The sequence below is a fragment of the Macrobrachium rosenbergii genome, chromosome 13 (assembly GCF_040412425.1).
Source record: "Macrobrachium rosenbergii isolate ZJJX-2024 chromosome 13, ASM4041242v1, whole genome shotgun sequence".
NCBI lineage: Eukaryota > Metazoa > Arthropoda > Malacostraca > Decapoda > Palaemonidae > Macrobrachium > Macrobrachium rosenbergii.
The window spans coordinates 44851601-44864135 of record NC_089753.1 but is presented as its reverse complement, the minus strand read 5'-3'; the positions used below and the strand labels follow the sequence as shown (position 1 = coordinate 44864135).

Here is a 12535-nt window from a genome sequence, read left to right as displayed (position 1 = left end):
GCTGAGAAAGAGGCTGAAGATGTACTCATTGGGAATGTATTGGACTTTGACTTATTTTGACCTATTGCAAGTTACAGTGTAAGACTATAATGTGAATGATCTTTTGGGAACTTTAATATTCCATTTTATTCCATCTCTTATTTCTTGCAGTTTAGTTATATTAGATTTTGTCAAATGAATTATTTTGGGTAGAGCTTGTTTTGCTGTAGACCTGAGAGAGAGAGAGAGAGAGAGAGAGAGAGAGAGAGAGAGAGAGAGAGAGAGAGAGAGAGAGAGAGAGAGAGAGAGAGAGAGGACTGAGATGCACTACCAGCAGCCTTTGATGGGGTCACTACCAATACTACCAATAGATGGGACATCTTGACTTTCTAGTAACATATATATATATATATATAATATATATATACACATATACATATAAATATACATTGTACATACATACACACACACATATATATGTGTATATACATATATATAAATCACATATCACCACAGGTGAAAAAATAAGAAACTGGTTGCAGGTCCTGACTGGTTTCGACTTTATTTCCAAGTCATTAACGAAGGACTGATCTTATAAATTGTGGTGACATCAATATATATACAGTATATATAAAGCGACGGTACGGACAAATATACAAAACCATTAAAGACTGCAAATCCACACCTGACAAGTTTTAAAAGGAGGGGACAATATACATATATATATATATATATATATATATATATATATATATATATATATATATATATATTATATAATATATATTTAATATATTTATAATGTTTAGAAATGTTTTATTAAGAACTCATGAGATACATTAAACATTCGTATGCCATGTAGCAGAATTTGATAAATCGGTCGCTCGTTAGCTGGAGAGAATAGCGCACGTTTATCCAAACATTACTGAAAACAAATCTTTCCTTTATTCTTCCTTCACCCACACCACTTGGCCCAAGCATTCAATGGAAGCGCGGTAAGCAATAAGTAATTGCCTTTACAATCCCGCCAATTATTTGTTGAATCTGTTCATTTGTGCAAACTGGAGTAATAGTTTATTTTTTGACATCATTAAATCGAATGAAAGCTGTCAAGAGTTTATTTTTTGCGATCATTAAATCGATTGAAAGCAGTTAATTTGAGGTTATTAAATCTAATGAAAACTGTCAAGAGTTTATTTTTTGCGATCATTAAATCGATTGAAATCTGTTAATTTAAGGTTATGAAATCTAATGAAAGCTGTCAAGAGTTTATTTTTTGAGATCATTAAATCGATTGAAAGCTGTTAATTTAAGCTCAATAAATCTAATGAAAGGTGTTAAGAGTTTATATTTTGAGATTATTAAATCGAATGAAAGGTGTTAAGAGTTTATTTTTTGAGATTATTAAATCGAATGAAAGCTGTTAAGAGTTTATTTTTTGAGATCATTAAATCGAATGGAAGCTGTTAAGAATTTATTTTTTGAGATCACTAAATCGAATGAAAGCTGTTAAGAGTTAGTTTTTGAGATCATTAAATCGAATGAAAGCTGTTAGGAGTTTATTTTTGAGATCATTAAATCGAATGAAAGCTGTTAACAGTTTATTTTTTGAGATCATTAAATCGAATGAAAGCTGTTAAGAGTATTTTTTGAGATCATTAAATCGAATGAAAGCTGTTAAGAGTTTATTTTTTGAGATCATTAAATCGAATGAAAGCTGTTTTGCTTGTGTTTTAGGAATTGTTTTCTTATATTATATTTGCTCGATGTTGCCGTAACATTACATATGAGAAAGAACCAGGTGTCACTCAGTAGTGATATCAGATAAAATTTGGTTGTTAGCAGATTAAGATAAGATATCGTAAGCTGCCTTTGCTTGGAGGGCTGGCGTGAATTTCAGTTCACATGTTCTTTTTTTTATATTGAGTATTTCACTTTCCTATTTGCCACATTTCTTTTTCTTTGTTGTTCTCCTTTTAAGATTTATTCTTTACTTCTCAATTTCTTATGGCTCTTTTTCTCATAAAGGACTTTAGGCTAGTGACTTCCTGCTTTTATAAACAAGGTTGATAAAATTATTTGATATACAATAATGATAAACAAAAGCCCGGTTAGTAACAAGTACCAGTAATCCGTTGGTTTCTCAGAAAGAACAGAAACTGAGCATTGTAACACGTTGCTTGGTCCCCAGGGTCGTTTGGCTGTTTCCCGTCATTACTTAAAGCTGTCCAGATATAGAAAACGCATAGATGTGCGACCAAAGTTGTAGCTGAGTCAATTTCTAGTTGTCTGGCTTAAAAATTATTATGATTCATTATACCTCTAAGTCCATTCTTGCCTTCTTTCTAGAGATGAATTGTTAGTAGTGAGTAAAACTGGCATTGCTCCAGCTTCAGGTAAAGAATATTCTCTTGTTGATAAAATCCTCTTTTTGATAAATGGAACGGCATTTGAAACACATTTCGAAAGATATGTCATGTAAGAATATTGGTTGTTTGGAGAACATTTCAGTTAAAAAATAAAATTGATTTTAGGGACGTATTTAAGATTCCTTAACCACAACGCAGTGTAGATTTCTCTTATATATATATATATATATATATATATATATATATATATATTATATATATATATATATATATATATATATATATATATGTATATGTATATATATATGTATATATATATATATATATATATATATATATATATATATATGTATATATATATATATATATATATATATATATATATATATATATATATATATATATATATATATCTTAAGATGTATCGTATAACTTGGTAATTGTACTCGATACCTTACAAATATTTTATAGCATGAAATCTGAATAATGTAATGGAAGCAGTTATTTTTCTTTGATATTTTATGATTTAGTTAAAACACAGCAGTTTTTATTTTTATAAGTTTGATTCATTGCAGTTACTTCGTGAAGTGTTATGTCATAGACATACAGTAAGTTTGATTGTTAAAGGGTTATTCTGCTACAGTAAATGGGACGATTATTTTTGATATCGAGAAGGAGTATTCGAGATGCAAATTAAATTTGTTACGTGTTTCAAAGTTTATGCCAGCCACGAAAACTAGATAAGCAGTATAAGAAGGATTCTTGTAGAAAATAACGTGACCAAAAAAGGAAATAATAGTTGAGTGGAGTTAAGGCTCAAAGGAGAAAGCTAAAAGTGAAAGGAAAAGGACAGATAGTGTATAATGCTGTATGAGTCGTGACCCATGAAGCTTTCAGCCACGGCCCGGTGGTGGCCTGTCCTATAGCGTTGCCAAAGCACGATCATGGCTAACTTTAACCTTAAATAAATTCAAAACTATTGAAGCTAGAGGGCTGTAATTCGGTATGTTTGAAGATTAAAGGGTGTATGATCAACATACCAATTTGCAGCCCTCTAGCCTCAGTAGTTTTTAAGATCTGAGGGCGGACAGAAAAAGTGCGGACTGACAGACAAATAGCCATCTCAATAGTTTTCCTTTACAGAAAACTAAAACTAAAAGCGAACGTAACTACATCTTGAACGTAGATGCGTAAAAAGTTTAAAACAAGATATCTGCCTGTCCTTATACCAACATCTAAGACCCTTCCGTTCTTCGACCTCATCTTGCTTTCCACCTTCTCTAACAGTTGTTTCATAGCGGAACTGCGAGGTTATCCTCCTGTTACACCTTTCAAACCTCCCAATACTCTCGGTTTTCCTTTCGGCGCTGAATGACCTCACAGGTCCCAGTGCTTCGCATCAGGCCTAAATCTAATATTCCAATGCGATCTCGTCAGACGTACAATTCCCAAAATTGTACACAATTTGCCGTGAAGGTCAGAGGGAACTATTTTCCCTCAGCTGCTGAGCGATCTCGCAACTGCGCTCCAGCGTAGGATACAAGTGGAATACATCAGGAGAAAATTGCCTTTCGAGATCCTCCCCTTCCTACGTCGTTAACCGTTATTCTTTGACCCAGATATTACCCAGAGGATGGAGATGTTTCGTTTAATGCAAAAGTAGGGAGGTAGAGAGAAAGAGAGGTTTATGCTGCCATTTCATTTGCGTTGTCTTAAAGACGAGAGGCGGCGTCATTCTCTTGAAGAATGAGAGCCTAGGAAAATGTATATATATATATATATATATATATATATATATATATATATATATATATATATATATATATATATATATATATATATATATATAAAAAGATCACAAAAATATACACGTGATTTGTTTATCAATGGGCCCGAAGATTGTATGAATGTGCAACGCACTCTGTTGTTTCATTTCAAGCTTTTCCCGTGGCTTCGGCTGTTAAACACACGCACACATAGACACACGCACATATATATACATATATATATATATATATATATATATATATATATATATATATATATATATATATATTATATATATATAATTTTTTTTTTTGATAGGTGGTTGAGTAGTGATACGCTCAGTTCACTTGTATTAGGTCCGTAGCTCGCTCTCGCCTTGATGCCCACCTGTTCACCCAGCTGCAATTATTTCATGTTCCAAGACCTAATAATAGAAGGAAAATCAGCTGGAACAGTGTGATATATATTTACATAAGCAGCGTCCCAAAAGCACAGTTATAAATGCATTCGGTGAATATTACTTACCCAGCCCGTGGTGCACATCAGTCAAAAAAAAAAAAAAAGCCATCACAACCCCTGTAACGCTCTCTCTCTCTCTCTCTCTCTCTCTCTCTCTCTCTCTCTCTCTCTCTCTCTCTCTCTCTCTCTCAGATTGGAACGTGGGGTCGTCGGGGTTGTGTTTCAAGGGAAAGATAGAGAAACATATAACACCGTCTTGGCAGTCTGCCATCAGTGATGCACGCGGAAATGGCGCGCACGCACGCACGCACGCACGCACTCCGCTGCTCCTGCTGCCTGTGTGCGACTGCATTCTGTCATCATACCTGACCTACTTTTTAAAAAAGTGAACAGTTCCGTGGCAGTTGCTTACGACCCTGCGCCTATTTATGGTCGGGAGTACCGAAATAGAATTCTAGATTTTGATCTGAACTGAGAGCAGAATGTTACTTCGCCTACTTCATATAGCTGAAGAAATTTGCAGGTCTGTGCAAATGACACGTTCACATACACACACACGCATATATATAGTATATATGTATATATGTTTGAATATATCTTCTTCTTCTTCTTCTTCTTTTAACGTGCTTTTTTCCCCATTTTTGTATGGGGTAAGCACGATGCCTTCTTTTGAAGGACTTTTGATTTGGCTTTGGGGTAGACCGTAGTCTCGATCGGCTGCCCTGCCTGACATCGCTTAGACCCGGGTAGCGTATGTTACATGTATCATACCAGACCCAACGCCTCTTCTCCCAGCAGCGAGAAGTTGTTGCGCGGGTAGGTCGAGAGTTCGAGACGTGTAAGATGTTTATGTTTTTAGAAGATGTTTATATATATATATATATATATATATATATATATATATATATATATATATATATATATATATATATATATATATTTCCTGGATTTCTAGATTCGTAAGATGCTTTACAGGCCAGCAACGGATCTTTCTTTAATTTGGCCTTGGAAATCTGACTTTACGTTAAGGGAAATCATAAAAAGAAAAAGAAAAATGGGGATGATTCAATGTCCTTAGGGCTTTACTTCATGAGGGAATGTTACGTAAACACTTTGGTTAAATTAATTAATTATATTGACAGAAAAGAATCAAAAGGAAAATGGTTAAATGAATTATTAGGAGGCTTGCAATGCCTAAAGATCTTCCTACTGGAGTCTTGAATGATGGCAAGGCACAGTCCAAGATGAGTCCACAGCAAAGTCCCTCTGCAATAGGGAGTGAAACATTACACGCCAGTAAACTAAAATATAACACATACAATGACTCGAGGCTGTACTGATGGTGCCAAGGACCCAAGGAATGAATAGACACTTTACACTGGAACACAGAACATTGGCAGTGGCACTGGATAACATGGCACTAGGACAGAGCGGAATACTGGCACTCAATAAACACTTCTAATGGCAAACTGTCGTGACTGAAAGGTCTTCACTCGTACTTTACCTTAGGGGAAGCGGGTCTCAGACGAATACTGACAAGGGACAATCACACGAATGGCACGGCACACTAATCACTTGGACGGTCTGTTCCGAGGATGACTGTAGAATCGTAGCAGAGTCTGGAGTCGGGTGTGGACAGAGGGGTTGGGGGGGGGGAAGGGTCCTCTCAGCACCTCTCATGCGAGTACGACTGCTCTGGCTAACTGCAAAGATTTCTCCTGTCCTAGCCCCTTTTAAGATCTCTGCCGAGTATGTTGACCGTGTGCAGAGATCTCCCGGGTAAGGTGACCGTGTGCCAAGTTGTGTCATTTTCCAGGTGTTCCGGCCACCTGCTTGTATCTGCCCAGGTATCCTGTGGAAAGACAATTCAGCCAGCTCAATCTGCCTTTAGAATGGTTGCTTTAAGCAGCTTAGTTGGGCTAAGCTGCTTAAGGGAGTGACACTCAGCCTCTTATCTTTGCCCTTTTCGACCGTGCCATCTAAATATCTGTTTCAGGTAAAGGAAGGGGACAGATCGAAATGTTGATAACTTTTAGTGTGTTGATATCTAGGTCAACTGGGATTGGCTATGCAGCGACGATTCTACTTTCGATAAACTAAGGGCAAACTAAGGGTTGGCTGTGCAGTGACTTCTTGTAACTTGTAATATATATATATATATATATATATATATATATATATATATATATTATATTTATATATATATATATATATATATAAATCGATCAGTGAAATTTTGTCAGAAACTTCAACATGTGCAATTAATCCGATTTTAAAGCTTTTTGAAAAATTGTAATTTAATTGACAAAATATATAAAAAAAATATATATATAAGCAAAAACAAATCCTTCGGGGCAGCCCTGTGAGAGTTGATAATCAGCTCAGTGGTCAGGTAAAACTATTTTGATAATAATAATAATAATAATAATAATAATAATAATAATAATAATAATAATAATAATCCTTATAGGCTGTGGCTCCAGAAGGCACTACCCTTTCGTTTATGCAAGTATGTTGAGATGAAATTTCTAGCCAGCCTTCTGCGATTGAACGGGACTAAACGCAGTCGCCTAACTTCCATATGCTTTATTCTCTGCTTAAGTCTGCAGAGGGCTATAAACTTTATTCTATGCTTAAGTCAGCAGAGGCCCAGTGTACTTAAAGAGAATGTGGCTACATCACTCTGGAATCACCCCTGGCCTCCTCGCTGGAGAGTAGGGTATAATGTTCATTAAACCCGAATGTCAATATATGTATATATATATATATATATATATATATATATATATATATATATATATATATATATATATATATATATATATATATATATATATATATATATATATATATAATAAAAGTAATAACAAAATAAGCTAGGAAACTCTTCTCCTTCCCTGCTTTGGGTTGGTTTGAACCTTTGAAGGTCAGGGGAAATAAGGGCTCAGAGAAAATATAATTGCTGGGGACCAGTAATCTGCTTTGCACCGTTTTCTTTGGTACAGAAAGATGAAAATACCATTTTCTATGAGATAGCAGCGTGCCCTGGGTCAGGACATCGGCCCCCACCCCAGTCCAGAAGCAATAAAAGGTCAGGGCGAAGGCAGCCCTTCCGCAGTGCTCTCTCAGCTCCCACTGAGAGAACACCTCCCAGACCTTCCTGCTCTGCTGCTTCCTGAGGACCTGCCTGCTTGCCTGCTTCTGCTGCTGCTGCTGCCACTGCTGCTGACCTGCTGCTGCTGCTGCTGCTGCTGCTGCTGCTGCTGCTGCTGCTGCTGCTGCTGCTGCTGCTGCTGCTGCTGACACCCCAGGACCTGCCTGCTGTTGCTGCACTGCTTCTGCCCTGCTGACTGTTTGTAGGGGCTGCCCTGCTGCTGCTCCTGCCGTGCACGCCGCTGAAGGGGGCGTCTTCAGAGCCTTCTGCAGAAGGCTCAACCTATATATTTGGCTGGTTTACAGCTCTTTCTATAAGAAAGAATAAAATTACTGACACTAACTTTTCTACTAACTAGACTCTCCTGGGAACATCTGGTAGCCGTTGTGGTCTTAAAACTCCAGTTGAAGCAGGAATAAAGAGTCGAAATCTTCCACTCTCTCCGTCTGTGGCAAGTGGCACAGGACTGTTAGGCTTGGCGCCTATAAGCCAAGTGTAGATTAGGATAGGAATACGACGGAGAAAAGAGTAAGTTTTAAATAAACTGGTGTAAGAGTTTGATTACCCTCAAAGCCCCTGACTGTAGGACTTGACTGCTGGGTCGTCTTAGTGCTCCAAGAGCAGTAAGGGGAATCCCAGCTGCAACTGCTGCAGTCAGTACATAGCTACTGATAGGATAGATGGGGCCTCCCCATCCTCATAATTATAACATTTGAATTTCAGGTTCTTTTTTAACTCATATTTCTACTCCGAGTATAACTTTGTCTGTTTAGGGCTTAAAGGGTTGGACAACCCGACCAGTCACACTGTCTGTCTCTCCCTCCCCCTTCTTACGACTTGGAATGACTCTGGAAATGGATACCCAAACGAACCCCACCACCATGGAAACCGGAACCGGAACTGAAGAAGGACGTAGGAAAAGAACCAATGAACAGGATGAAGATGGAAACCAAGACTGGCAAATAGCACAGTCTAAAAGAACAAAAAAGCACGGAAAAGAATCACGATCAGCGAACACGAGGAAACCAACCCAACATCAACTAGAACCAACCAAACAAGGAATGAGAACCAGCCAAAACCAACTTACTTCAGGGTCCTTGCAAGTAACCCCACTGAGGCTTACAGAGCTGTAGCGGACTTTGAAAGAAAGAATAAAAACTTAAAAATGCTGGCAAGACCCAATAAGCAGGGACACTGGACAATCTCAACAAGAGATCAAAAGGCCTTATCCATCCTAAGGAACACCTCGGCCATCAACCTAAAAGAACTGAAAGAAGAAGACAGAATCAAAAAAGCAGTTGTTGTCGGCTACCCATTTGAACTACATGAAAGCCGAATAAAAGAACTGGAATATGTAACTGCTGCGGAAAGAATGAAAAATAAGCAAGGCAGCCTGACGAAAACAATCCTGGTAACTTTCGTTTACGTCGTTCATTCAGAGAAAATAGACCTGGGAATATTTGGAAAATATACCACAAAAACCTACTACCCTGAACCTCTCAGATGCTACAAATGTCAGAAATTTGGGCATCACAAGGCTCAATGCATATCTCAGGTAGAGATATGTGCAGTATGCAACAAGAGGCACCCGACTGAAGAGTGCATAAACAAACATAAAGCTGGAGAACCAACCACACCCAGGTGCTCAAATTGCCACCTCAAACATACAGGCTATGGCCTGGGGTTGCCCAGCAAGACTGGCTATAGTAAAGGCTGCTCTTCCAAAGGAACCAGAAGGGCAAAGAAAGTAGATCTAGGGAAGAAACCTCCCCAACCCCAGCCCCGTAAAAGGTTCTACACGAGGGAAGAACTGGAACAGTCCAGAAGAGATTTCAGCCGAAACAGGAAAAGAACACCGTCAGACCAGCTACAAATACACGGCAAGCCCCAAAACCTCTGCCGAGAACAATGTGGCTCAAAACGGCCGAGCTAAAGGAGAAACACAAACTTCTCCCACCAGCATCATCAGAATGGCATGGACATAGAAGCCATCAAAACAGGATAGAAGAACTATTAAAAAGCCTTCTCAAGGGTAATTCCAAGTCCCCTCCCCTCTACCGCTATGCAGGAGACAGCCCAACGGCTGCAACAAATCCCTCCCCAACACCCTCATCCCAACCTACCACCACCTCCCCCATGATCCTACACCTTCCTCATCCACTAAACCCCAAAACATCACCCCTCTCCCCTCATCTTCATCATCTTCATCAAATCGGTAGATGATAACTCCATCACTTTTGCACCAAGAGACCCCAGGCGCTTCTCCCTAACGTACAACAATGCTGAAAATAATTAACTGGAATGCTGATGGAGTGAGGCCTAAAACAGCTACACTTATTGCAGTCTGCAAAACAGAAAATGTAGACATCATCCTACTTCAGAAACCCGTCTAAAAACAGGAACCAAGTTTAGAATAGCTGGGTATAATGCTTATACAACTCAGACACAACTCCAGACATAGGCACCGACAGGGGACTGGCTATTCTCATCAAGAATACAATCCCAGCAGTAAGAATACACAATCCGATCCCCTGGGAGAGAATGTGGAGAGCATGGCAATTAGAATAACTCTGCAAAACCAGAGACTAGACATATACAATCTCTACAGGAAAATAAATAGAGAAAGCCCAGGAGAACTACAACTGACGCAGCTCTTCGCCCATGCAACTGACACACCTACAATAATATGTGGGGACTTCAACGCACATCATCCTCTACTATCTTCCCCGACAATCACTAACCAGGCAGGGGAACACGTAGCCTACTCTCTGGAGGAATTTGAGGGAGTCGCACTGCTCAACACAGGGCAATCCACACATATAAGAGGAGGCAGATTAGATCTAACATTTGCCACAACGACAATCAGGCACCTTACAAGATGGCAAGTGCATCCCACATTAGTCAGCGACCACTTTGCAACAATGACAGAATTGGAAATGCAACAACTACCTCCAATACCGCCACCTCCACCAAGATGGAATCAAGACTTGGCAAACTGGGTTATTTTCAGACTAGCACTTGAGGAATGGGCAGCACAGTACACGCCCCCAGAGGATATAGACCAACTAGAAAAAGACCTAGTTGACGCCATACATAATGCAGCAAATAAAGCAATGCCAATAAAGACAGCTCAGAGGAACTACAGCTACAAAGACTCCTGGTACTACTGCCAAGAGGTAAGACAGCTGAAAACCCTACTAAACAGAGTCACAAAGATCTACAGAAGAAGAGCAACAGCTGAAAACAGAGAGTTGCTACAAACAGTCAAAAATGACGTCCATCAGAGGCTCCAGGAAATAAGAATTGAAAAATGGCTGGAATGGTGTGCTAAACTATCAGAGCACACATCCCTTTCAGAACTATGGAAATGGCTGAACAGAGTAGCCGGAAAAAAGAAGTCAGCGATAGCAACTCACCCTCAACCTCTAGAAGAAGCAGAGAGACTAGCAACATCCTTTGCTAACAGGACAAAATCAAACAATCTCTCTCCTGAAACCAGAAGACGACAGGATCAGCTAGCACCGATCAGATGGGAAGAAGTTAACGAGGCTTGCTTCACACCAGATGACACGGACACCCCTTACACAGTAGAAGAACTAAGGGCAGTATACAAAACTGGCAAAGATACAGCACCAGGAGCAGACAGGATAACATACACAATGATAAGTAACATGGGTCCTGCAGGAGAAAACGCCTTCCTGAGGATCATGAACAAAACACATGCAGAGCACACAAGACCGCAGACTTGGAGGCAACAAGACACAAAGCCAATTCCAAAACCTAAAGATCCAGACAACCCGAGACCCATAGCACTAGTCTCCTGCATGGAAAAACTGGAGAGAAAATGGTGCTCAACAGGATAACATACAAAATTGGTCCTCTACACAAACAGCTATATGCATACCAACAAGGAGTTGGAACTACAGAGTGTCTGACAGATGTCCTCAGCTACATAAATCAAGGAAAGGCTGTAGTAGTCTTCATAGACTTTGAAAAAGCCTTCGAGCTAGCCAGTCCAGCAGCAGTACTCCACTCACTGATGAAGAAAGGAGTCAAAGGACACCTTCTAGCCTGGACAAAAACTATGTGCTAAGAAGACAGGCGAGGGTCAAATTCAAAGGGTGATATCCACCTTCCATGACTTGGAAAATGGCACACCACAGGGAGGAATACTAAGTCCTCTCCTATTCAATATTCTCATGGAGAACCTAGCCTCACTGCAGCTTCCCGAAGGCGTAGAAATTTTCATATACGCTGACGATGTGTGCATAGTCGCAAAGAGGACCTGTCAGAGTGCCTAGAATGCAAAGAGCCCTCAATGAAATCAGCAAAAAGTCGGAGGAACTAGGCCTCAAAATCAATATAAATAAGACAAAGGCCATGGCAGTAAAAGCACACAGACCACTCCAACCACTCACAATAGGAGCTGAACCGCTAGAGTGGGTGGACAAGTACATGTATCTGGGAATCATCCTAGACCAGCAACTAACCTTCAAGAACGAAATCAAATACCTGAAGGAAAGAGCAGAAGCAAGAACAGCAGCAATGAGATATATGTCATCTTTGAAGGATGGTGCAAATGAACATGTACAGAAAACATACTATATAGCCTGCACCAGATCATTGATTGACTATGCTGCCCCCGCCCTGGTAAAAGCTAACAGAGGCACAAAAGGAAACTCTGGAAGTAATACAGAATAAGGCAATGAGACTCATGCTTGGGGCACCCATGTGGACAAGACTGTGCAACCTCAGGCTTGAGACTAACATGCCAAAAGTAGAAGATAGGATTGCACAGAGAAATGCC

At 39.4% G+C, this 12535-nt stretch overlaps 1 protein-coding gene across 1 annotated transcript; it reads left to right on the top strand.

The window, feature by feature from the left end:
* The first annotated feature begins 10154 nt into the window (after positions 1-10154).
* On the top strand, positions 10155-11591 carry LOC136844775 (uncharacterized). Its single transcript, XM_067114012.1, has one exon. The coding sequence runs from the start codon at positions 10155-10157 to the stop codon at positions 11589-11591; it is 1437 nt and encodes a 478-aa protein (XP_066970113.1).
* Positions 11592-12535: the final 944 nt, after the last annotated feature.

Coding starts and splice junctions, on each gene's coding strand:
- LOC136844775 (XM_067114012.1), top strand. CDS start 10,155: ATGCTTATACAACTCAGACACAACTCCAGACATAGGCACCGACAGGGG.